Below are 27,659 nucleotides of genomic sequence, written 5' to 3' on the forward strand. Positions count from 1 at the left end.
ATTGTGAAACTCGACATTAAAGAACAAAATGTTGTTGGGTATAAACACTTTGTTTTATCTATCTTATAGTAAGTTTTCTCTATCATGACTATAAGGAAGGTTGCTATCGTAATATATTAATGAATTAAATGTATAAATCACAAAGTATCAATGTATAAACCAAATATGAATATGCAATGTATGTATACAATCTAGACATTTAATATGTAGCAAAAATCATAATATTGTTGATTACATGCAAAATAGAAAAAAGTTTGGTTAGAGTTGAACGTGTTAAATACTAATGGAGTCCACTTTATAAAAAAAATAAACATAAGAAAATTGTAAATGCTTCTTTTTAAGATGAATATTTTTTATTGTTTATGAAAAAAAGAAATAGCAATGTCTTGTTCAAGAATAGCTTTGAGGTTGTGACTATCCTAATGTGTGAAAATTATTCAATTGATTTACAATTGGAATATTCTCTAACCAATTGAAATATCATGTGATAACATATTATTGTAAACATAATGTAATCTTTTAACAACAAAATTGAGGAAGAAATGTGTGAACAATGACGCACATCCATATATACATGTTACTTTATTTTATAGAACTTTGGCTAAAGTAGTGCAAATTATAAGTGCATACAATCAAAAACCATTATAGAAACAACAAAACTTGGATATAAACGGAAGTACAAACACTACAGGACTAAAATCTAAGACTGCATTTTTGTTTCTGCTATTTACTTTTTCATTTTGCTCTTTAGAAGAACAAGAAGGTTACCTGATTTGAGCAAAAACCAATCCCATATATAAACCTACTGATTAACACTCCAGAGATTTAACAGGTAATATTTTCCCATCGGAAGCCGAAGTTCAAAAGCTCAAAATAATAGAGTAAATAGTTCCACAAAGTATAACTTGACTTTCTAAGAAATCGCTATTACAAAAAGAACAACCATAGCAAGTCAAAATCTTCCTTATCAATAATAGAGAGAATGCCATTATTAATGAATGCCATGAATAACACATCAATAATAATAAATTCTAAAAACAACACACCATTGCTAATTAATGCTGGCAACAACATAATAACAATGCAATAATAGGTTGGACAAAAATCAAATCAACTGTGAATGGCAGTTAACCATGTAGAATAGCCAAATAAGCTGATTTAGTAAATTTCTTGTCCACGATATAAATTACATATACACATCTTTCAGCTGATTATCACTAGTAGAGTACACATGGCCTTAAACACAAGGACAAATTCTTTCAGGCTTCTAGCTATATACATATTTGTACATACACACACGCAGCTATAAATGAACCCATTAGAGCTGTTAAGCATGAGACGGTTTAAGAATTTATGACCCACATTGCTTAAGGTTAAATACTGACATTCTTTTCATTCACAAGTACTACCCCATTCTTCTATGGTCTTATGCAGCAACCTAGTAATTTCTTTCATCTCACTTCTTTCTGCTGGACTAGTTGACAATAGTTTAAATTTCTTGTCCTTCAAGTAGGATAGGGATGATCAATAAGAACTCCTAGATTTCTGGCTGAATAATTATATTTCTGTTGCCCACACGTGAAAAATTCCAGATTGCATTGCCTTTATTTCTTGGTTTGAAATTTCTCAGGCTTTTGACTCAGAGAAATAGCACTTTTTGAAGCTTCTTTCATGACCATTTCCAGAGATATAGCTGTCTCTTTCACATCACTTCCTTCTGCAATACCAACAGTTAAAACTTCTATATGCTTCTTGTCAATTGAACCAGGATGAGGAGAATGTACATTCAAGGATGCGTGTGCCTCTGCCCTTGGATCACCAAATTTGTCATAGGCACCTGATATAGCAGCCACAAAATCATGTTCAAGCACTGCATTGTAATCATCAATGTCCTGTGATGGCATTTCCCAGTTTTCACTTATTGGGATAGAGAGGCACTGTTTTCTATGCTGATTAAACTCAGCTCTAGTTGGCAAAACAACATAGTCAGTGACAGGATCATAGAAAGGATCTGGTTCTCCTGCCTTCAGCCAGTGTTTAAGTATACGAAATACCCGCTCATCACAGACCAATCCCCGGTGATCTCCCGGTACGCCTATCCTTTCCTCGGCTACAAGCCCATCTGCCTGAAAAAGTAACAAGAATGGCAAACATTCAAATGAATCTCTGTAGAAACTGTTCCCAATAGATAATTAAAGCTGATGGTACATGGAATATGATTCATCATTCTCTATAAAGCAGTTGCTAAAAAAAGAATAAGATTATTATAAAATATCTCAAAATTTATGGCTTTCATCAACTTTGAACCACCTACTTGCTAAATAAAGAATAAAATTACTGAAAGATATACAGAATGTGATCTATCTCTGCAGCTAAGGATAGATGCCATTCAGTAGTGCAGATTACCCTTTAAAGCAAATGTGTAATATACTTAATTATTACATGGGCTATTGATAGAACGCTTATGAGCTTCCTACCAGTACCTACAACGTTCATGTTGTAGCAGTAGAGGACAGCTCAATGATCTGTACCAGGCAGAAGAATGTAAAATAGCATTACCCAGACAATATATTATTTAGCAATATCTGATTAGACATAGAGACTACTGCAAATTTAATTGGTTTTCGTGACAGTAACTGTAATCTATGTTTCAACGTCCAAGGGGTTGAGCTTAACTGGTTAAAACACTGGGTTCTCACTGTGGAGACCCAAGTTCAATTCCCAATAGGGACATCTAAAGTGGAATTCTAAGTTGTGACTCTTGGCCTTCCATAGAATGGGAAAGGTCTTGGGTCAAATCTAATCAAACATAATAATAATAATAATTCAAAATATTGCGGCTACGGCCTATTACCTATCAAAAAAAAAAAATCTATGTTTCAACAATATTCCTAACCAAGACATCACATATTCATTAAGTTATACATTTGGAAATTTGAAAGGCTATTCTCCATGTATCTCGTAATTGCAATCCCACAGGAACATGCAAAAAACAAAAGTGGTTAGAAGCCATTGGTAAGAAACAAAGGGGAACCTAAATTAGAATAACAAATTTAGCCCAAGTGTCTTGAAGTTGAGTAGACTTCAAGAAAGGATCTAACAATCATAGCAATTAAATAGAAAGCAATATTGCCAGAATTTCACCGATAAAAAGTTTAAATTCCCATAGAAATGTTTGTTTGAGAATTTTAGAAGGCCAGGAAGAAGAGAGAAATTTGTAACTCTTCTTAGAAGATAAACCTACCCGTCAACTTAAAATAACAATTTCGACATGTTTGATACTTGCTCTCTTAATGGAGCCAAGGAAAGAACTCCACTCAGAATCCTATGGTGACGAGTTTTGTTCTCTCCAAATGAATCATGCAAAAATGATAACACTATATTTATAATACTTGGAAACCGGAGTACGATTAAACTGCAGAATACAGTGATCTATGACTTATAAAATCCTGGGGCCAATGCATCAATTGTAAAATTAATATGTTAAGAGTGATGTATGAGCACGCAACAATAACAATAGCATAAAAAAACCAATTGCGTAACTGAACACTCCATAAATAGATAGCAGGAAAAAGAGCTCTAGAATAACGAGCAGATACTGTAAATGTAGATTGTATGCATTAACAAAGACTTTATACAAGTAGAGTACATAATAATCGCAAGTTATACATGAAAAACTTGCTTACAATTTTTTCTCTATTTTAAAATTATTCAGTGTTTTCTAATTTCCCAAGTTGTCCCTGCTTAACTGAAAAATTGTTTATCATTTAGTGTGCCTAGCCAATCCCGAGAAGGTTTTTGCAGTTATGCATAATATTACAGCTTGGCGTAGAACAATGCATGTGCCATGGGATTGATTGTTATAGTGATGTGGAAGCATAAACTACAAAGACTATCTCAGAGCTGGATTGTAAATAACAGGGATACGTGTGGACACATCCCTGGGGCTCTGTCGGTTATCCCCATCCTTGTACTGTTTTGGGTATGCTGAGATGGCCAAGAAACAAGGGATGTGCTGAAAACATTCCTGCTAACAAGACTTTAAAAACCAAAATATCCCAGTGACAACTAGTCGTCTCCAGGTAGTCACTTGAAAAACAAAATTTTAAGCAAATGATCCAATTGCCTTACTGTTATGCCTATTAATGGACATTTTGTAGCCTTTTACTGTTGTATTTTTGCAATGAAAACAATGAAATTTTTATTCTGATACTTCAATCAACAAATCTTGATGAATCTTAATTTTCCTGTACAGCTATCACTTGAATCAATGAGATTTCCTGTTTTCTTGTACTATTATACTTGTTTGAGTATTTAAGTATTTCAGGGATACATGGGACCACATCCCAGGGGGTATTCCCACTGTCCCGTACCAGTCACATTTTGGGACTCCAAGACACATTGGAAACATTGCCAAGCCATCCTCAATATACCCTAACTGTCTGGAAACATACTGGAAACAGCGCTCAGCCTTCCATAGATGTCAATGTCCTGAGGATAGCCAGCCATACCTGGATGGCAGTCATGGTTCTTCTTTCATTTTTACTCAGATTAGAAAAGCATTTGAAACAGCAGAAAATGGATGGGAAACATTAGTTTCATCCTCAATGAATTCACCTTGCAGGCAATTAAACACATGGCACATTCAAAAATAAATTACATTAAGATGCAGGAAAGGATTGCGTCTCCAATGATGGTGATCAAGGAAGATACAAATCTCGAACAAGCAACACTTAAAAAACCATAACTAAAAGTTATGTTTTGAAAGGTGGAACAACAAAAACTCACAAGCTTTAGAAGATTCTAGATCTCACATGACTCAAATTTACTGCAACTGGAAGGAGAAAAAACTCTTTACATAAATTATAAATAAGTAGATTAATTCTAACATGTGAAGACAAAGATGATGGGAAACATTGTGGGGACTCACATTCAGACTCTGATTTTTGTACAGGTGAAGATGAGATGTAGCAGCAATAGATCTAGTTGCTATAATGTTTTTCAGATTTTGTACCTTTATTAATTCTGTAGTTGTAGTCTATTGTCCTTTTGTTGTACATACACATTAGCAATGAAAACAATGAAATTTCATTAAATTTTTACATCGACTCTCACATGAATTCTTAATTCAGCTCTAATGATATCTAATATGGTTTTATAATTTATAATAAATATGGCAAATGCCTTATCATATGAATAATTGTAATTTCCTGTACTTTTTAACTTTCCCTACTTTTTAAATTCTCATCCTCTGCCATCATCCCCAAAAAATGCCTCCCATCCCCTGCTGTCTCCAAAATGCTTCTGCCAGTTGCCTGCTGTCCCCATTGCAGAAACACCATAGAACATACAAGTATTGTTATAATTTCCTATGTTTTTAATGTTATTATTTTTAAAATTCCCCATTTATATTTAAAACTTTAATGTATTGCCATCCCCTACCATCCCTAAAATTTGGTCTCCCACTACTAGTCTACTACCATCCCCCAAACACATCCCCATGTTTCCTGTCATCTTCATCCCAGAAATGCCATGGAACATGGTAAATAACTAAAAAGCACAACAAATAGCAAGAGCGTATGATGTAAAGGTAAAACTAAATTGTATGTATCATCATAGTAGCAAAAATGCATATTCAAGAGGAAAAAATGGATCATACAGAAAAGGCCACTTTTTAAGCCATGCTCTGGATGTTTTAAAACGCACCCGTGTTTCCTGTCATTTCCATCCCAGAAATGCCATGGAAAAAAGTGAAGTAAAATAAATAGAAAGCACAATAATTATAAATAAAGAGAGCATACGATGTAAACGTAAAACTAAATTGTATGCATTACCATAGTAGCAAAACTGCATATTCAAGAGGATAAATGAGTCGTATTGGAAAGGTTATGTTTTAAGCCATGCCCTAAATTTTTAAAACCTTTACATCTTTAGAGTAAAAACTGATTTTTCAGATTTAAAAAATAAATAGAACAATGCTATTTATAAATTACATGGTTTGGAAAGTCTCTGAGTGAAGAAAATATGTCCAATTTCTTGCATTTTTTGCAATTGTTGTAGCCCAAATCCATTTCAATTTTTTTCTACTTAACTTTGCAGTCACATTGCAGAAAGAAGGAACTTATGTTGTGCTGGGGAGAAAGAGCCAGTAATAGACCGATGTCTTTTATCTAATTGAGCAACAAAGTCTCTGAGTGCATACAAAACATGCAAAAACTTAAACCAAGGTGATACCTCATTCAAGATATCAAAGCCTCTCAAAATGCACAAGCAACCTAGGCTCTACACGTACATTCAAAAAAAAAAGATAGTTGCAAAATATTAAATGCTTCTACTTAGTAATCCATGAATATACTCATACATTTCCTTTACTCTTCTTACAAAAATACCTTTCAAAGGCTTTACAAAGATTTTACAATCATTTGGCTCACCAACTAAGCAACACATCCACAGGTGCACACCATACACATGGGAACACTCAACTAAGGTTGATTTTGCCATTAATCATTCACTCTACAAAATTTATAAGTGCTTATTACAAATTTGGGACAAAACCAAATCATTACGATAGCAAAATACAATACCCAGATCTGGAAACTATGAACTCTATTTTTTTGTTAAGTAAATCTTTCCTTCTGCTATGCTCCTCTCCATAGTTTGCAGACTCAGACTCGAAGAGTACTCAGCAACAACTTAAAATTAAAAGTTAGACAAATGCTCAACGACTTAGACAATACTAAAGTTAAAATATCTTAAAAAACATATTATTTATGCAAAATTCAATTACAAAATGTATTAGATTAAAAATTGACATTTCAAAAAGGAAAATGCACAATTTTATAGCAATAAAACATGTGAAAAATGCATTTTAACCAGCATTTTACCGCATAGGCATTTTTACCCATGTTTTTCTCGTGTTTATAAAAGCTCGCAAGTTAAACTTGTAAAAACTCGAGCAAAAAAAATAGAGTACTCGGCAACTCAGAGAGTACTCGCATAGTTTGCAAACCACGCTCCTCTCCAATCCAATGTCAAAGGTCCTTATACCACACTACAAGTAGTCCCAAAGGGGAAAACATGCAAACCTGCAAGAAAATCTTGAAATTTGCAACCTCAACAATCGTAGGGGGTGCCCATACCTCCACATAATGCCTTTCATCATCCCTATACCTAAAAACCACTTCAATCATGTTCCTATACCTACAAAGTATGGGGAACCATCTTCCTTTCATCTGCAAGACTCCTAGTCATCCATGACATCCACAAAAGGTGGGAGAGAAAGTGGGTGTGTAGAAGCAAGTAGCTGGGTGAGAAAGTGGGTGTGTAGAAGCAAGTGGCTGGGTGGGTGAGTAATACAATGCCATTTTATTTGGTCCCTCAAAACCCACTTAATATTATTCAATAATAATGGGCTTCCTTTGGTATCTCATTTCTCTATGTAGACTAGGCATGCCATGTTCCTCCTCACTTAGATATCTGCCTTTGGGTGACATTTGAAACCATGTAGGGCCTCGAAGGTAGTTCAAGAGCCATGGTAGCCAAGCCTAGCCTCGAAGGTAGTTCTAGAGCCATGGTAGATCGGCAACAAACACTTCTCTCTCTTTTTATTTCATGTCAAAGGTAGATAAAGTACTGAGAACCTTGGTGAAGGTTCCTCATTCCTAAGAATACCTCCAACGAAACTAAAACACTACCCTTTTCAAATCAGAGGCTATCTAGGAACTTGAAACCTTAGTGGAGGTTTAGGGTTATTGATCCCTTAGAGAGCTCCGACAATCTTAAAATCTTTGTACATCTCCATGTCAGCCATAACACTCCTTGGAACCAACCAAGCATATGTCGAAGATACACAGCTCATCCAGGGCTCTTCATCTATTTTGGTATTTAGGACCTTGTCAAGAACTTTGGTGTTGTTAAGAACCATGTTAGGGGTTCCTAAGGTTCCTAGAACTAAGAAATACTCCAACATACCCTTTACTCCTTTATTTTTCCAATTTGAAGGTTTGGCTTTGACATGGAACTGGAAAGGTACCCTTCCAAACAAGCACTTGTCAAGGATCTCTTATGTCAAGAACTAAAAAACCATCAAGAACCCGAAAGAGACTAGGAACCCTTTAAAGGTTCCAAGTTCCAAAACATCCCCGACACTATGTTATGAGGAAGCTCATTGCACTGTACATAAGTCGGAAGGACTAACAAAGAGAAAAAACACAAGGTTCCCAATTCCCAACACTATAATAAGTCCCAATAGAAGACATAAGAGACTTAAAATGTGGAGTCTCCACACAAAGACACCAGAAAACATGATTTCATAGTACAATATTTGAAAAAAAGACTTCAAAGACTAGATCAGGACACCAAAAAATTAGTACAGCAGACTTAACAGAAAAATTTATTAAATTTCTCCATGCATTTTTCAATCATATCTTAGAAAAAGTGTGTAATTTGCACAACATGAAGGCTCGACCAAATTTTGGACCTGCTATTTGGTTAAGTGCATCAGCAAACTCACTTAATTTCCCACCAAGGTTTTAAGTTAACGTACAAGTGTTGTAGGGAAAATATAACTTGTTATCATGGTGAAATATTATTAATAATATATTAATACTTATTCTATAATGGTCATCTTAATTGTCGACTTATTTAATTTTTTATCTTTTCCAGTGCATTAAGTGAAACTATTGCTTCTTTATTAAAGACACATAGTTAGCTTTTTATTATTTAGTATTTTAAGCTTTTTAGTTTTCACTTAAACGACTAGTTCTTAATTTAGAACATTGCCTTGTAAACTCTTTATATACAGTTGTATATCATTGAATAGATAATCCGATTATTTTGAGCAATCAATTTTTCATGGTATCAAAGCGATACTGAGTCCAACTCCCTCACGGGAGGACCCAGGAATTCGGAAGGGTTCCATATCGCAGAGCATGGAAATTAAAAATTTCAGAAGTTTTTTTTATTGAAAAATTTCAAAGTTGTTTAAGAGATTTTGTTTAATCTGTTTGTTTTTTAAAAGAAAAATAGATTTTTTTTCTTCCTGGGCGAATTTTTGCAAGATCTTTTTTTCGTGGGTTTTCTGGAGCTGGAAAGTTCAAAGGTTTTTTTTGTGGGTTTTTTTGCGGCTAGGGCAGGCTTTTTTTCAGATTTTCGTGCAGATTTTTTATCAAAAGATTTTTTTTTCTCCAACCCGCGTTTGGTTTTTTTCGTCAGAGTTCTACGCGAGAGTTTTCGCGCTTGCAAGTATTCGCGATTTTCACGGCTTTTTCCCTGCGACCTCTGGTTTTCCTTGACGGATTTCTTTGCAGACTTTTGGTGGGATTTTGCCGGATTTTGTTGCAGGGTTCTGGGCGAATTTTGTCTGCATCGCGTTTCTTCTCTAGCATTTTTTTTCTGTGGTCGTGACGAAGGGTTTCCTCTATTTTTTCACGGCCTTCTGTTAGTTTGTCATGCGACCTTGCTGTCTGGGCGCTGCATGGATTTTTTTTTTCTGTTCGGCATCTCCTCCCATCGCATTTTTTTTCCCAGCTGCATCGCAATTTCCATGAATTTTCATGGTGTTTCTACTGGCGGCGGCAAGGGTTTTTTGACCTCCGCTATTTTTTAGCAGCAATAATAAGTAAAAATCCTGGCACGGAACCCAAGGTGCGAAATTCTGGAAAACCCAAAAAGGAGTTCTAAAAACTTAAAATTTTTGTTTTTATTGTATTGTCTTTAAAAAATTATTCTGGGTTGGTTAAATTTTTCCTCAAAAATTGTTTGCAGGGTTTATAATTTTTCCTTAAAAATTATCATTTGTAATCCACAAAGTTTGCGACGATTTTTTCCTGAAAAATTGTTTGCTGAGTTTTTACGATTTTTTCCTAGAAAAAATATCTGAGGGTTTTCACAATTTTTTCCTGAAAATTTTGTCCATAGGTTTTCACCATTTTTTCCTCAAAAATTGTTTGTTGGTTTTTCCGATTTTTTCCTCAAAAATCATCTGTAATACACGAAGTTCGCGTGGGATTTTGTGATTCACGAAGTTTTCAGGGTTTGATAGTTTTTTCTACAAAAATCATGCTTTGTTGCAGTTAGTTTTGGGTCACACTACTAGGGCGAACATCTACAACCGTGGTATCTTGCAGTCTATTTTGGAGTTGTTGGAGCAAACAGTGCTTAGTACTCTTCTGCAAAAGGATTTGCCGATTTTTCCTCAAAATCATGGTTTCAGGTTTCGGTAATTTGCGTGTGTCAAATCTCTAATTCGCATGTGAGGATTACATCAGCTTGGATAACTTCTAGTACTCTTGGTCATTTGTAGGCTATTGAGTACGATGACCATTAGCGAGGGTATTAAAATAATATTAATACTTATTCTATAATGGTCATCATAGTTGTCAACTTATTTCGTTTTTTATCTTTTTCAGTACGCTAAGTGAAACTATTGCTTCTTTATTAAAGATGCATAGTTAGCTTTTTAAGCTTTTAAGTTTTCACTTAAACGACTAGTTCTTAATTTAGAACATTTTCTTGTAAACTCTTTATATACAGTTGTATATCGTTGAATAGATAATCCCATTAAATTTCTCCATGCATTTTTCAATCATATCTTAGAAAAAGTGTGTAATTTACACAACATTAAGGCTCTACCAAATTTTGGACCTGCTATTTGGTTAAGTGCATCAGCAAACTCGCTTAACTCCCCACCAAGGTTTAAAGTTAATGTCTCTTCTTCTCTAGTTCCCTCCAAAAATCATTGTGGGATCTTCATCTAGAGGTTCAGTGAAACTTTATAGAACTCTGAGTGACTGATAAAGGTGGAGGGATGTTAACACTAATTCCCAAAGATTTGTCTCCTCATCCCCATCAAAAATTTTGATGTTGTGAATTGTGGTATTAGTTTTCATGTCTACAACCACTCCATTGGGCCTTGAATTCAATTGTTCATTTTCTCTGCATAAACATAAGTATCCATTTCAGACCCTCCTTGCTCATGTACTCGAATTGATTTGTTCTCATCCCCCTGGACATTTTTACAGGTATTAACACATTAAAAACAGATTTATAGCCTCGTATCTTCTTTTTCAAATCATCAGATCTAAATTGAAGAACATTCTATCATTAGATTGAAAATTATGCAAAAAATGGATTGTATCAATAATAATACAAGGAACAATATACAAGATAGATTTTTCCATCAAATTTGTACTCAATGACAGAGTAAACCCAGTTATACAATAGAATCACTTCATTAATCCCTTGTCCATAACATAATGCTATTATCAAGGTGTGTCTAGGAACAAAGGAAAGTCACCCCAACTAGAAGGCCCATTTCAATGCTTTTGACTATACACCTATTGTTGAGACTGTTTCCTGTATCATCAGCAGAATTTAAAGTATTCTTGACCAAGAATTTTAAATGCCTTCTAAAACAATCATCAAAAACAGAGATAGGATGAAACCCTTTTGAATAACAATAATGTATGATTTCCATAAGTGAAAGGTTTGAAAGGGAGGAAAACAATTCTTCCAAGAACAGGAAATACTACAGGCAAACAAGATATAGTTCTGATTCGTACATACAACTCTCTACTGCCACTGCTACTAGTACTCACCATAGCTGATTCAAGAGGGACAGTTCCGTCGCCATCAACACAAGTGTATACAGCCTGGAATTAAAAGGAATGTTAGAAAGAGACTTTTATCTGGTAACTAGATGCAAATAACTCTTGAAATGAAATTTATGATAATCTACAAAAATTTATACGAGTGAAGCAGAAGTTGTTACCTAAGAACAAATATGAGAAAATATGCAAGACATGCAGTCAGAAGATGTACCAACTTTGCCAAATTTTTAAAAAAGCATGAAAAAATGTATAGTTTAAAGATGGTATATATTTCTTTTGTTTCTAACTCTTCGTAAAACAAAACTCCTTGGACAGTTAGGTCACATGACTACAGATTCTGCAATTTAGAAAAGATAGAACTTTGATTCTGCAGCGTTGGGAGAAACCAAATGGTTCTCAATTTTTTTTCTTTAATCTATATTACCAGTGATAAAAAGAGTGATATTGTAAACAAGAGGCCAAACATGAATTCATATGGAACAGAAAAGGCAAAATTTAAACTCGACTACAAACTGAAGTAGAAACATCTTGGCAGCAACCAGATAGAAAATAAATCCAGTGTGAAAAGGATTCAAAATGATAAAAAAGAATTAAGGACAAACACCATGAGATTGACTCCAATGCTGCTTTGAAACCAAACAGATGGACTAACATCATTAATTTAGCTATAGGGAGACAAATATAAAAAGAATGCAGAACCTTCAATCCATTTGTTTCTGTTCGTGCAAGATATCACACATATTACAAACTCTGAGCAAACTTCATTAATATAGCTTATGTGTTAGATACCTCTGAATGCAGTATTTGCTCCAAATCCAATATGGGGCTTTGCTTACTTCCATAGCTGTAAAGCAACAAAAATAAAACATAAATTACTATAATTGTCTCAATGGAAAATTTCCCACTCTTGAAGGCACTTCATTGAGTTGGCATTGCTATCAATAATAGGTAATTGCATAAAAGATAGAAGCTGAAATGTAGCATATTCAGCTTGAGTAGGAAGGACGTACCAAACACTGAGCGGTGTCTCATTGCAAGTGCCATAAATATTATAAAATTTTACAGAGGTTGGGACCTTGGCTGATGACATAATTTTTCGAGTTTCATTGGCCCATTTCAGTACTTCACAATTGAATGGTAATGGTACTGTCATGCCATCATACATGATCTGTTATAAAAACATAAAGGCATTCTCTAAGAACCATAGTTGGAGATTCTAATGCAAAGTCAAAATGTGACTTATTTATAAATTATAACAATAACAATTCAATACGAACAAGCAAATCATCTCTATTTTGAGACAAAGATGCAATACAGTTTGTCACATTCATTATTCTTGTTAGAATGAGAAATTCATTCTACTTTGTGACAAGACTTTCCGCATTTCATCTTTGTAAGACATTTCTTAAAATAGATAATTATTACAGCTGGGGCCTTATCTCGCATCTTTCTGCTTTTAGCAGAGACTGCTTTTCAGTGCATAGCTTGGCATGCTTTTTGAAACAAATTCTCTATGTTTTAGTAGCAGATTTTAACTTTCCAGAGTTCCGTTTGGCTTGTCTAATCTAATAACAGCATAACAGACTAAATCCATGCTCACAGAATTTTTGTATCATTTTATTAAGTTGAGCAGTGTTTAGCTCTTAGCATATTTTATGCTACAAGAGGATCACATTCCGGTCTAATAGAGGATCACATTCCACCTAACTAATGGTCAGCTATGATATCATCCTCATTAATAAGCAGCCAAACAGGATAGCAATTGAGGGGATGCATCTGTGGTACACAACAGTCAAAGAATTTTGATCATTCATGTTTGAGGTGTCAGGATTTTTCAGTACCTGGATATGAATTGGTTCACATTTTGGATTTGCCTATTGAAGCAATATTTATTTACATATGTACACCATTAGAACTAAAGTGTATGCAGATCTAGAGATCCTCAATTCCCTATTATGGGCAATTCAAATAAAATTAGTGTTTAGCTTGTAGCATTTATTATGTCAATACAAGACAGATCTGGTCTAATAGAGGATGACATTCCACCTAACTAATTATCAACTATGATATCATCCTCATTAATAAGCAGGCAAACAAAATAGCAATTGAGGGGATGCATCAGTGGTACACAACAGTCAAAGAATTTGGATTATTTATTTTTCTTCAATGATTGAGGTGTCAGGATTTTTCAGTACCTAGATAGAATTTGGTTTACATTTTGGATTTGCCTATTGAAGCAATAATTATTTATATATGTACACCATTAGAACTAAATACTGTGTGCAGATCTGAAGATCTTCGACTCACTATTTTGGGCAATTCATTCTTAACTCTCTTTGATATTCTGTTGAGTTTGTAATTAAACATCTTTGCTTTCCTATTTTCTCATCATTGTAACAGAGATTGTGTATTCTCTTATTATAATTGATATTTCTGTAGTGCAGAACATTGCATTAGAATACTATGCAGCGTAGAGGAGAATACTATTGTATTTTCTGTTGACATCAACATAAAGAAAATTTTGATTCAAAGTTCAGAATCAAAGTGATCACCAGGCGAGGGCCAATGAGGCAAAAATCTCTTCCATCTATCTGTACATGGTTTCCTGGTTTCAAACAATGTCATGAGACTCATTGAATCTGCATGAGGCCTTGCAAATCCAAGTCTAAGGTGCCTTCAGCAAGGCTATGGCCTCCAATTGTAGGCATACAAAATATGCAGGCATGGGTCACCAGCATGGTTAAATGTGCTTGTAATGCATGCAGATCCAGCAAATCTGCTGCTTTCACAAAAGAAAGGAAAATATTTTAAAAACACACATTTAAGGAGAACAGAACCCTAAACGGGGAGAGAAAACACTTGAACATTATGAAAACAATCAAGTACAGACCCTACATACAGAGAAATTTTGAAAGCCTTATGGGATCCGCAACTTGTGCAAGCTGCTGCATTCCCAAACTCTTTTTTTTGCAGAGAATTAATCAAATATATGCTTATTATTTCAACACCAAGAAGTTCAGCTTGATTTGACTATTTGTTGAATTATTTATGTGTACAGTCACCTGACTACATGTCCAAAATATGTTGTCTTTGTATTTCTTGAACATAGCTTTTGTTTTCGATGTAGGAGACAACATACAGATGAGCATCATAATCCACATAAGCGAGCTGGAAAGACCCAAAGTGCTTAAGTTTATACAATTATATTGAGTTACTGTTAGACCATTGCTACTTTGTAAAGCGTTTGGATCAGATGATACATGCATGCTCAGATAGTACACTTTTCCTGTGGTAGAAATATTGGAAAAGATGAAGCAAGTTTGACTAAGCTTGTACTCCTTTTGCTTTTCTTTTAATAGTTGACTTATTGAGTGATTTTAAGTGGAATTGATATGGCAAGCATTCTAATAGTTTTCTTCCCTTAAATTTATCATTTTTATGATATGTAGATGTGCAGTGTTATGGCCAACTCTTTCACCAACTTCAGGATTATGTAAAAAACCAGCTTGGAAGTGCAAGTCTCAACGTATACTTTCAACTACCAAGTACAATAATCCCAAGGTGCTCTTACCTGGAATCAAAAGAAGCAATAGAGTGTTTTTTCAAGAACCATCCATCAATGCAGCCTAACACATATTCACTCAACATAGACAGCAAAATTGAAACTCATACAAGATAAATTACAAAAAACTGATCTTTATTGATTTCACAATCTTCAAAATTAAATTAGAGACTTCGCCTCAAGGGCTTAGAAACAAAGCTTGCCTTAGCCTTGAATTACAATCTAAGACCAAAACCCTAACTAAGTATTCCAGTCTTGTTGATGTGTTTTTTATGCACAGCGAACACAAAATAAAATACCAAAGTATCTTATCCTCTCTTGAACAAAGTTTACCCGAATGTTGAAGATTTCGCCGAAGGATCAATCGAGGCAACTCCAAGGTTCTTGTATGTAGGTTCTCTACTTGTGGATAAGCTCTTGCGGTATGATGTGATTTGCTGGAATCACAAGGGGACTTACGTTGATGACCTGAACATCTGATTTACTTTGGATATCACTAGAACGTGGGTCTTTATTGATCCTTGATTTTTAAAAAAGGGAAAAAAGGATAAGGGTTGGAGAGGAATCTAATTCTAATGCTAAGAATGTAGGAGCAATGGATGACCTTTGATGAAACTCTAACTAAGTCTTGCTTTGACATGCTATGATCATCTCCACAAGGTTAGTGCGATCTTCTAAGGATAGCTTTATGATGTTCAGATCACCGCTACAAGCATAGACACCATCAGGTTGATGCATATCAATGAAGAAGTGATAATTGAAGTTAAGCTTAAGTTGAATGATTCCAGTTGACTACGCAAGGCAAGTTTGCAATCAACAAACCACTAGTAGTATGGATATACAAATTTCACCATTGATCATACAAATTCCTTCCATTCATCTAATAACATGAAATTAAATTTGAGAAGTATAGAGACCATGCAAATTGTCGAATCAACACATAGAATTCACCATTTCTTCAATGAAGTTTACATGTCTTTTGCAACAATGCCTTGACAACAATCTTTGCCTTCTCTTTCTACTCTACCCTAAAAGCTAATTGCTCTTGGACTACCACTACTAATTATTGTCTATCTCTAACTATTCCCCGACTATTAACCTTTACAAATGAAGAGCCAAGGCTTTATATAGAGAGCCCTTTACAAATTGATGGCTTTGATTGACTTAGAATTAATGGCTAGGATTACAAGATAGAAACCCTAATATGGGTTTGTTATAACAAACTTCCTTAGCCAATGAGAAAATTATATTCAATGAGTGTGGACCAATAGGAAGCAAGGGCACCGAAGTTTGTGTCGTCCCTGATAAATTAGGTACATTGAATCTGGACATGCCGAGGTGGACCAATCCGACTGGAGGAAAAGTGATTGGGATGCCACCTTGTCTAACGTTTGTATCTTGGTTGATCCTCCTCTGTCCTTGATGCGAAGAATGATGTACCTCCTTGACTTCCATGTGCTTGATGAGGCTTCCTCACTATCAAGTGTTCTTTCTCTGGTAGCATGTCTTGCCTTGAGGTGTTGATAAGGTCATTCTTCTCTGTCATCATGTGGGTCTTTTGTGTGGTAGAATGGAGTCTTTTGAGGATAGCCTAGAACTCCTCAAACACTTGAAGTCTTCAAACGCTTTAGAAGCACCTTGAGTCCTCCTTCATGCCATTGAAGTGTCCTTGATAATGATGGGCTTAGAATAGGTCGTCCTTGTTCTGGCCTGATTTTCTTCCATCTGCAAAACAAACCAAAAGATGATTAAGCACACATGATATATTTATCCTGGTCATAGCACTTTTACCTTAAATCATTAACAAAAAGGGATCAAAATGGAATTCTCTTTAGGATCCTCCCCAGGGACAGGCCCTATAAGAATTTCGCTCTGGACCCTTTGGAAGGGTCAGAAGCGAAATTTGCTATTTTGCTCAATTTAGACCTCATTTCATCATTTCATAATCTTAGGCCTAGCCTTCAAACCTCTTCTCATCATAATCTCACAACTAGCCCTTTGCCTAGCTCAAACAAGGTGAAAAATAGGAGTTTCAAAGGATTTCGCCCTGGACCCTCTAGAATGGTCAAGAGCGAAATTTGCATTTTAGGACAAAATCTTCACATTTTGTGACCACAACTTGCTCAAATGCATGCCTAAGGATGTTTCTAATCTCAATCAATACTAGGCTTAATGCAAAATTGGGAGCAAAATAGAGGTTTTAAGAATTTCACTCTGGACCCTTTGGAAGGGTTAGGAGCGAAATTCTTCCTTAGGCTCAAATTCTATCATTTCTCTACTCCAAAATGCCTCCCAAGGCAAGCATACACTAGTCTTCTCTCCACCAAGGCCTAGGAATCCATGTCTTGATCTCAATCATGAGCAAACTAGGTGATTTTGAGAATTTCGCTCTGGACCCTTTGGAAGGGTCAGGAGCGAAATTCAAGATTTGCTTGTTTTCCTTCACCTAGATTCATTCTTCATACCTTGCTTTCCTTTGACTTTCAACTTTGGATCCCTCTCTCATGAAAGAAACATTTGTTTGACCCCTAAGAAGGCCTGAAAGGAGAAATTCGCTCCAAATCATGGCCAAGGACAGGACCTTTAGAGAATTTTGCTTTGGACCCTTTGGAAGGGTCAGGAGCGAAATTCAATTTTTAGCTCAATTCCTTCATATTTGATGGTCACAAGATAATCAAAGGTATGCTTAAGGACATCTTCAATCTTAATTCACCCTGATCCACACTTGGCTTGACACAAAATTGAGAGAAAAAGGAGATTTTGGGAATTTCGCTCTGGACCCTTTGGAAGGGTCGGGAGCGAAATTCATGTCTTGAGCTCATTTCTTCATTTTTTCAACTCCAATCCACCTCAAAAGGCAAGGACACATCACTTCACTTCCATCCACGCCATAAGAACCAAGTTCTTGACCTCATCTACGGGGGAAATAGGTGTTTTGAAGAATTTCGCTCTGGACCCTTTGGAAGGGTCAAGAGCGAAATTCATGATTTAGGACAAAATCCTTCACTCCTCCACTTCTAATCACTTCCTACGGCAAAAACATGTCAATCCACTTCCAAATATGCCCAAGGAACTAAGATGTTGGCCAAAACAAGGAAGGAAATGAGGTTTATGGAGAATTTCGCTCTGGACCCTTTGGAAGGGTCAAGAGCGAAATTCATATTCTAGGTTGATTTCACACTTCCTTTCTCCTTCCCATGCCTTGGACATAACTTCTCAAGCCTCCTTCCATCATGATCAAGTGAATTTGCTCCTCAAGTTGGCATTTAGTTCAAGGTTTTGTGAAGAAATAGGGTCATACAAGAATTTCGCTCTAGACCCTTTGGAAGGGTCAGGAGCGAAATTCACCCTTTGGCTCAAATCCTGACTTCATTTTCACATTTCTTCATCCAAACAAGTGAATTGCCTTCAATAATACCTAGGACATGGATTAGTTCATAGTTTTGATCAATGTAGAGTGTCCTATAGAGGAATTCGCTCTGGACCCTTTAGAAGGGTTAGGAGCGAAATTCCTATTCTAGACTCAATTCACCTTGGATTCAACTTGACTTTGCCTTAGACTCAACCCTTTGATGCATTTCCTTTCATAACTTTGCAAATTCGCTCAACCACTCACTAACTTAGTGAAATCTTAGGTCCTTTGTGAAATTTCTCTCTGGACCCTTTGGAAGGGTCAGGTGCGAAATTTGACATTTTAGCCTCTCCGTCAGGATTCATATATGGAATATAACATTTAAGTATAAGTCTTATACTTTAAGTTATATTCCATATATTGTCAGGATGTTTGATAGTGGTTTCGGACCTCCAAGAGTTATAATGCAAAATCTAGTTTTTGGAGGATTCTTCAATTTTCCAAACTTAGTCAAATTTCAGGATCAGGATGACATTAGTCAAATTTCAGGATCAGGATGACATTCTAGACTTAGCCAAATTTCAAGACATTTGAAGATCAAGATGACATTCCAGACTTCTCAAGGCGATTTGCTATGCCCTTGATGTAAGGGATGGGACCTAGGAGGACATTATGCATTCAACCAAGGTTTGATTTAGCAACTTGAAGTGCGACCAGATAGTACACAAAAAACCCCTAGGAATGATCTAAATTACCCCTAATCACTCAATTGACTTGACCTCTTGAGTAGATCCACCTGACTCAAGCAGAGCCTGTTATCCTAATGAGCCCCCTGAAGACCCTCCAAATGCAAAAGGTCAATAGCCAAGATCAGGCAACCAAGCAAACTAAACTAACCCTAGAAAGCAAAAAGTAGGGGTCCCCATTTGCAATGGGGCAATGTGTGAATACGTCACAACAAGTCTCAAATAAAATTCTCTAAGAATAATTATTCTTTCTATACCTCTTCTTAGACTTCTGGATCACAACTCTAGCTTGTTTTCTTTGTCTTTTACCTTGCATGCACTACCACCACCTTTTATAGTTATGGATGTAGTAATGAAGCACCAACCAAAAACATACTGCATTGCTTCATGTGTCATGGGATAAGGATCCTACCTCTAACATGGTTTAAATTCACCTCGATTATGCCTTGGAATTGAATGTAGTGTTTTAAAACATGTACATGACTACCTTCAAATGGGCACCAAGATACGTCTCCAAACTTGATGCAGCTCCAAACATGAACCTCCCTTGGACAAATAATACCATTAATGACAATATCCATTGGTTCAAAATTCAATTGCATAGCATGCAACTTGTAGACCTCCTAAAGCTGGTGTGACAAACCACAACTTATAATATTGCATTTGCTAGTCTAAATAACATAATGGATTTATCAAAACAAACAGCATAACTATCCACCCATATAAATCTTCCTTAGTCTTAAATGTTGTTTTCCTTTCATGCATTCTATAATTCTAATATGATGCTGACCACTTTTCAGATCTATTTTACTGAAATATGTTGTGCCACTCGAGCAATCCATTAAATAATCCATCCTTGGCAACAAAAACCTTTACATGATAGTGATCTTATTAATTGTTCCAGAAGTAATACACATTTGTATTCATCTTTTCTTTAACATTAGTATTGTCAATATCACACAAGGACTTACTCTCCTAATCAGCCATTTTTCAACAACTCTTGCACTTGTCTATTCAACTCCTCATTCTCTCTTGGTGTCATCCTATGAGCAACGTTACTGGATAAACTCACTCTTGGAATCAAATCCATCTCCTTTCTTCAGTGGTCTTACAGTCAATACCACATAAGGAGCTACTCTCCCTTATTAAAGTAATTATGTAATGTTTCTATAATGGTCATTTGGTTGGTTAGTGTTGCGACCATCTCACACATCGCCCCATCAAAATGGGGACCCCTCTCTTTTTTGGGTTTTGCATGCTCTTTGCTTGGCTTTTCTCTACTTTCTTAGCCTTTGAGTGAGGTGAGTAGGTGAATGGTCTAGGTCAGGTGAGTCGATGTTGGGGTTTCTTTTAAAAGCCTCCTCTCAGTTAGGTTTAGGTCTTGCTGAGAGAGTCATTGCACCTTGTCAAAAGTCTAGGAAGAAGCCTTAATGTGGTCTTGCTTTTGAAGGTCTGATAGCTTAGTTTGAGTGAGTCAAGGAGATGAGTGAAGAAGATGAAAGAATATCATTTTGAACAAAATTAAGGCAAATTAACATGATCTTGATGTGAGAAAGATTCAAAGGTCAAGTCTAAGACAAGATCATGAGAAAAGGAGTGTGAATTGAGCTTAAATGAGCAAATTCGCTCCTGACCCTTTCAAAGGGTTTAGAGCGAAATTCTTAGAGGGTCATGTACCTTCCCGAGGTACCAAAGCGAAATGACTGATTTGCTGATGGTGGTGTGTTGAATGTTTGCTTCAAGGTGATCCTAGTGTTCAAACATCTCAAGGTTCCTAAAGATCATAAGTATTGAGCTTGCCTTCATTAATAAATGATAAAACTTCAGCATGTCCTAGTTTGCTCGAGACCCTTCCAAGGGTACAGGAGCGACCTTGTGTTAGAGGCATGTACCTCTTGAAGGTACAAGAGCAAAATCAATTGGAGAGAGTGTTATGCAAGTCGGCCTAAAAGTATTGATGCATTAACGCAACTACTTACACCTTTGGCGCCAAAACAAATTTGAAGTTTAAAAGAGTAAAAGTCGGCCATCATATGTTTTAATTTTTGTTTGCTTAAGGCAAGTCGGCCATTTAGGTGGAAAGGTGTGAGTTCCAATGAGATGCTTATATAAGGAGTGAAGATTCTTCAAATCAAATCATCATTTCAAAACATTTTCTTCTCCTTTGAGCAAACTTCAGCAGCAGCATAAGGAGCAAATTTTAGTGCAGAATAGCAGATCCCTTAAGGCGAATACATCACATTCTAGGATGCAGACCTGATTCTTTCAAGGTGTGAACTCAAGAGGTGCTGCGAGTCATCCAAAAGGAAGGTGATTTCATCTGCAAGTTATCATCTCCCCCTTTCTTTTCAGGTTGATTTCATCAATTCAAGGTGAGTGCAATATTATTTTTGATGGAAATTTAGTGAAAATCAGATTAAAGAATACTCTTTTTGCAAAATTAATATTCCTTTAAAAGTTGATTCATCATTGCAATTCTGATTTGAAAATTAGTCATAATTAAGGATTAATTTCATAATTCATTAAGGAAATACAAGTTATCATTTTAGACCTTGAATCAATCAAATCTTGTTACCATACCTAAAGCCCTAACTTAAACCCTCCCATAGGTGATGAATGGCAAACCCCAAGGCAAGTGGATCCTCTACTTGGCAAGCCATCATTAAGGAAGATCAAAGGAGTGACGACATAGAAACGAAGATCACATCGAGGTGGAGCAACTTTGGAGACACCAACCTAGGAAACTTCAATGTGAAGAAGTTTCGTGAAGCACCCTACATCGGCAAGCCATCACCCATTGCCAAGAAGATAATTGAGAGTGGAATCATCAAAGCGGCAGGTTTCCCTCGCGCAGTCAGGTGTCATGAGCTAATGATCGAATGTGCCAAGCATTATGATTCACATTCAAGGACAATTGTGGCCAAGGATGGGACTGTCCTCGCCTATCTCTTAGAGGGAGCTATAAGTGAAGCTTTTCATCTTCCAGAGTAGAGAGATATGATTTACTAGAGCCTAGAAGGAGCCAAGTCTATCTACGAAGATGATCTTGATACTTGTCTAAATTTCTCGTCAATAAGAATTGGTTGCTCAAAAGTAGGCCTCGCCTGAATAAGATACCCAATACACCTCACAGAATTGATTTCCAAGAAGAATTCAAAGACTTGATAACCATGCTTAATCGAGTTGTAGGTGCCTCTCAAGCCTTCTTTTTCGACAAGTGGATGTTTTTCTTTATACAAGTAATCGTACAAGGGAAAGGGATGTTCAACAGGGCCAGAATTATCAGTAATCACCTAGATGTGCAATTAAGGAGGTTAGTCCCTACTAAGTCATTCCACATGAGCTCATATGCTATATATTCTTTAGCTAGATGTTATGAGTATGCGGGACTACCACATAGAGGCATTGTTGGGAGAGGGCCCGGAGAGATAAGAGTATGTGATTCCTATGCCCAATTATATCATCCACCTAAGAAGTACTACAAGATAGTCAATGATACTTTCACAATGCATATCACCAAGACATTACCAGGGGGAATTCATCAACGACTATCTCCAAAAGCACAAGAGCTTGTGATGAAGTTTGTGCACGAGTGTCTTGGTAGCCTTGGAATGATGAAACCTAAGATCAATCATCCACTCCTTGTTCACTATGGTCTTGCACGCATCCATCTTCTTCTTATATCTTTCTTCATATTCATCCTTAGTTATATCTTTCATGTCCACTCCACGTGGAATTCCAAACACCTCATCAATCGCATCCTCGGCAAGGTAGGCAATGATGGCACCCTTAGAAGTCTTAATCATTCGGGAGCGAGGATCATAACATCGTGCACACTCCAGGATAAGCTTGTTGCATTGTATGGATTGCGGGAATCCTGCGGCCTGATAAATGCCACTCTTCATAATGTTCACATAAGTTGGGGAAGAAATGTGGCTTCCAATCCAGAACATCCGATGTCGCATCTGACTCGTGTTTAGGAAATGCATGTTCGTGTCTGTAATCTCCTTCCATCTGGATGACATCTTAGATTTTGGAAAGAATCTTGTCTCAACTACCCTCTGTTGTTCTCTCCTTTCCTTGATTCCGAACTTCGACATCGTACCTGTACGAATCAATCCTAACAAGCTATTTTCAGAATTAGGAAACTTTGATTTCTTAAAATGTAGACAAATTTGGGAGTGGAAATCAAGAATTTTATCCATGTTTAATACGAATTCTGAAAATAGAATGTGAATACATAAAATTAGGGTACAAAACCCTCATGAAAGCTCATAAAATTAATTATTTTCAGAGTTAAGAAAGTCTGAAGACACCTCCTTACATTTAGAAAATTTAACAAAAATAGAGCACAAAAGAGTATACCGGATTGAGAAATGACTACAGAAAGGTGTGAAAAGGATAACTTTCACACAAAAAAAGGTCCAAGGACACCCTTCCGAGGTCAACAATGGCTGCCAAAAATCTGAAGATAACCTGCAACTGTGTAAATTAATCCTTAAAATCATGTTGCAATCACTCAAAATGCGAAATATACGATGAAAATCAATTTCTCAAAGCAAACATGGGTAAATCTAAGCATGTATGTAGGGCCAGAAATGAAAGTTAAATCTGAAGACAAGTCTGAAAATTGACCTGCAACCGCACTTAGAAGCTCTAAAAATTGACTGAGAACACCTCCAAATAGCCTTTGGACAAAATCACCTTCGGCACTAATGAGCTGTCAATGAAGTATATGTCTGAAAATGACGTGCTTGGCCAGCAATGGAGGAGGAAATCAGGTCTGAAAATGTTTGACAGCGATCTCCCAGCCAAGGCGTCACAAATGGTGAAGAAATTCACCCAAAAATGAAGGCAAATAACCTCCAAACCAAAATCGCCCCTCTTCTAAAAATGGCGCCATCTCTAGAAAAATCGTACAAGCCTGAATATGATGTCAAATGCTCTCCAATGGCGGCCAAATAAAATCGTCCAGGGCTGGGAATAAATAAAAATGCACAATGAAATCAACTTTCAGCCCAATGGTGTCAACTTGACACTTCACAAAAATTCGCCAGCTAGAGAAAAATCGCCTATCTGAAATACACTTAGCAAATATATTGATATTATATTGTTGGCCACTCCCTTTAAACTTGCTTTTGCCTTGAACTTTCACCACACAAGCAATGTGGGATAAAACACTTGTACTGATAGTTGCCTAGGGAAAATCAATTTGCTTCTAGAAGGTGAAATTCATTAAATACTCATTGCAAATCATTTATTAATTGTTTTTATTTTTTAAATAATCGTCAACATCATTAAAACAATTAAATTTGGGTCACATCATTAAAAAGATTTTAAATTTCATTCAAAGTTGGACCCATGGGGAAAATCGATCCCTATTTGGATTAAAAATCCAAATAAAAATAATTAAAATTTTCAAAAAATGCACATTGGAGAAATTCGACCCATGTCTGGATAAAAATCCGGAAAAAATTTCATCATAAATTGGACAAAATTGTCTCCAAGGGAAAATCAATCCAAGTTGGGAGTCAAAATCTCAACTAAAAATCATCACTTTGGCCAAAAAACACTCTGGGGGAAAATCGATCCCAGTCTGGATAGCAATCCGGACTTAAAAATCTTCAATTTGCACTTGTCCGCACTAAAATCCACAAAAAGTCGTCATGAAAAGCTCTGGTGGAAAATCGATAGTCATCAGGAATCCTCACTTAAGTTATCCGCAACTTCATCCACACTCCCTAGGGGAAATTTGAAGGTAGTTAGGAAAAATCCTAACACTTGGACAAAATTTAATCATCCTAGTGGAAAATCTCCCCTAGACTGGAATTTGAATGGGTGAGAAATAAGGCATGTCTTGATTTCAAGGGAAATCCATGTCCAATCTATATTTTGAGTGGAGAAAATCATGGGTAGTCAGGAATATGAGGGGAAAAGCACCTCTAGTCTAGAATTTTGACCTTTTTACACTTAGAATATGGATTTTCATCTGGAATATGATGATGTTTCCACTCAACACCACTAGGAAACTTCATAACTCAATAAAACTCATTTGCACTTAGGCAAATTCACCAAAAAATTGAGTGAGAAACAAGGAAACTTATCGGGATAAGGTGCAAAATAAACTTGAATAACCTCCTAGGAGCAAGAAAACAACTCCTAAAGGTCCTAAAACACCTTAGCGCTTTAAAATTATCGATGTGGATGTTCAAAACACGTCAACGCTCAAAAGGTCTACACTTAGACAAAATTAGGATCATTTAAAATCTCAACTCTATGTGCTCAATCCTATAACTTCAAAAACCCTAAACGACAATTATGCATGATCAAAAATCTGAGACTCGGACACAGGAATTCAAAATTGCCCACTATGCTGCCAAAACCTTAAACTAAACAATGCAGAAAGCAGGAAAGAGGGGGGGTCCCCGTTTGTAATGGGGCGATGTGTGAAAAGGTCACAACATGACCCCAACACCATTTTCCTCTACTTGCAATTCCTTCTCCCTCTATTACGGCTCAGAACATAGACAAGATTCAATAATATTCAGGCATGCTTCATACAATCTATAAACTGCAGAAAAACCATCAATCAGGTGTAAAATATAATTGTAACAGGAGTGCATTATAATCATGCTTAGTACATCAGAAAAAAAGTAACATTAAATAATAATATTTCCTTAGCAAATCGGATAATCCAGACAGTCAAATCAACAGAATATTTTAATTATCAGCATGCAGAGATCCAATGTATATCGATTCCTTACTGACTGCATTATGTTTGTGGATCTCATACCTGACTGTAGTGTGTATCGAACTGCCTGAGTGCTATATATTTATTCACATCCCAATCTGATATCATGAAATTGTGATTTCTTACTGTGTAAGACAATTTCATCATCTGCTGCGGTTTCGCTGATGGAGGCTATTAGTTCGGGTGCATGACAAGGTCAGGTTATTTATTGAGCCTTCATGGATATCCTTCAAGTCTGCATATTCTTTTCCCCAAATCTCCTCAAGTGTAATCACGTCCACTGCAATAGTACATTTATGTCTGCTTGTAATCAGCCCTGTCCTAATTCATATTATGTTCCTTATCTTTCTCTCCCATTGTAATTATCCTCAAGCACCTTTATTTATATATCTTCAATATGCCCTTTCACCAACGGCCACAACTCTGTAAACCAGGTCGGCCAGCCATAAGTAATCAACATTTATTTAATTTTATCTACCCAAATATGGCGCCACAATTTATGAGCTTGGCCAAGGTGGAGTATATTTTTATTTCCTTTATTAAAAACTCCCTCCAAATTGGGCGCTCAGACACTTGGTCAGCTAAGATGTAATTAATTTTATTTTTTTTATTTTGTTACATTTTAATTTTATTATAAAATTCTATTTCAAAATGGGGACATTACAAAAACTGTCAACCAACTACCAAACATACAATTTACCGCAGATTCTAAACTTCCTAGGCACAATGCAAATTTGTCGTGATACCTTGAGGATGCCCATGCATCAATTGTCGTTATTAGGTTTCAACAATCCTCTTTTCATCAAACAATGGTCCACACTTCTCTAACTCATTCACAAGTTCAAATGGTGCAATTGATTTTACATCTACATGTGTGGTTCTGCCAAATCTTCCTCCACCTCATTGAAAATAATCAGATTTCTCACTACAATAAGAGCAAGTACCTTTGTTTTTACATCATTTTAATTTTGTCCTCTTCCACCACCTTGCATTATTCCTCGCTAGAATCTCTTGCATCTTCCTCTCTGCTTATTCTTCTTATTCTGTAATGCTTGATTTAACTTCTCTTCTACCTTCTAGGCAAACTACTATGCAGCTATTGCCTACAACCTAATCATATTCAATTCCTCTTAGATACCTCCTCCCAAGCCATTGATGTACCAATGCACCTTCTCTTGATCTACTTCAAAACTATGTTGCCAAATCTGGCTATTTCCCTACTAATTCCTTGTATGGCGTGTCCCAAAATTCAGCACCACCCAAAAGAACCCTATAGAACCATCCATGGTTCTCATTTTAACAACCTAAAACATTTCTTCTCTCTACTAGCCAATTATAACAATTGCGTAGTTTTTCAAGGCATTTCCGACATGATTCCAAAATCAGGGACAGTTTTAAGAGTGTTTTTTTTTTTTCAATTGAAAAACCCTAACCAATAAATTTTGTCCCTAAAAAGCGTTACTCATTTTTCATCATGTGTGTGTGTGATGCCACAAAAACAAAGAAACTAAAAATCTTGAGCTATGAAAAGCACCATGTATTGTTGTTGTCAGTTCCCTGTGCCCTTAGCTTTGCACAATCCTCCCTCAACTACAAGATCTCGTGTTGACCAACTAATATTTATAATATTGTTTTTAAT

At 36.1% G+C, this 27,659-nt stretch overlaps 1 protein-coding gene across 1 annotated transcript in view; it reads right to left on the bottom strand.

The window, feature by feature from the left end:
• Positions 1-1,062: 1,062 nt before the first annotated feature.
• Positions 1,063-27,659, bottom strand: part of LOC131063585 (lecithin-cholesterol acyltransferase-like 4) — a 102,126-nt gene continuing 75,529 nt past the window's right edge. The window contains exons 9-12 of the mRNA XM_059219805.1: positions 12,620-12,777; positions 12,399-12,453; positions 11,598-11,651; positions 1,063-2,126 (exon numbers count right to left, since the gene is read on the bottom strand). Coding sequence (XP_059075788.1) covers positions 1,605-2,126; positions 11,598-11,651; positions 12,399-12,453; positions 12,620-12,777 — 789 coding nt within the window. The 3' untranslated portion in view covers positions 1,063-1,604. The remainder of the gene's footprint in view (positions 2,127-11,597; positions 11,652-12,398; positions 12,454-12,619; positions 12,778-27,659) is intronic.

The sequence above is a fragment of the Cryptomeria japonica genome, chromosome 4 (assembly GCF_030272615.1).
Source record: "Cryptomeria japonica chromosome 4, Sugi_1.0, whole genome shotgun sequence".
Taxonomy (NCBI): domain Eukaryota; kingdom Viridiplantae; phylum Streptophyta; class Pinopsida; order Cupressales; family Cupressaceae; genus Cryptomeria; species Cryptomeria japonica.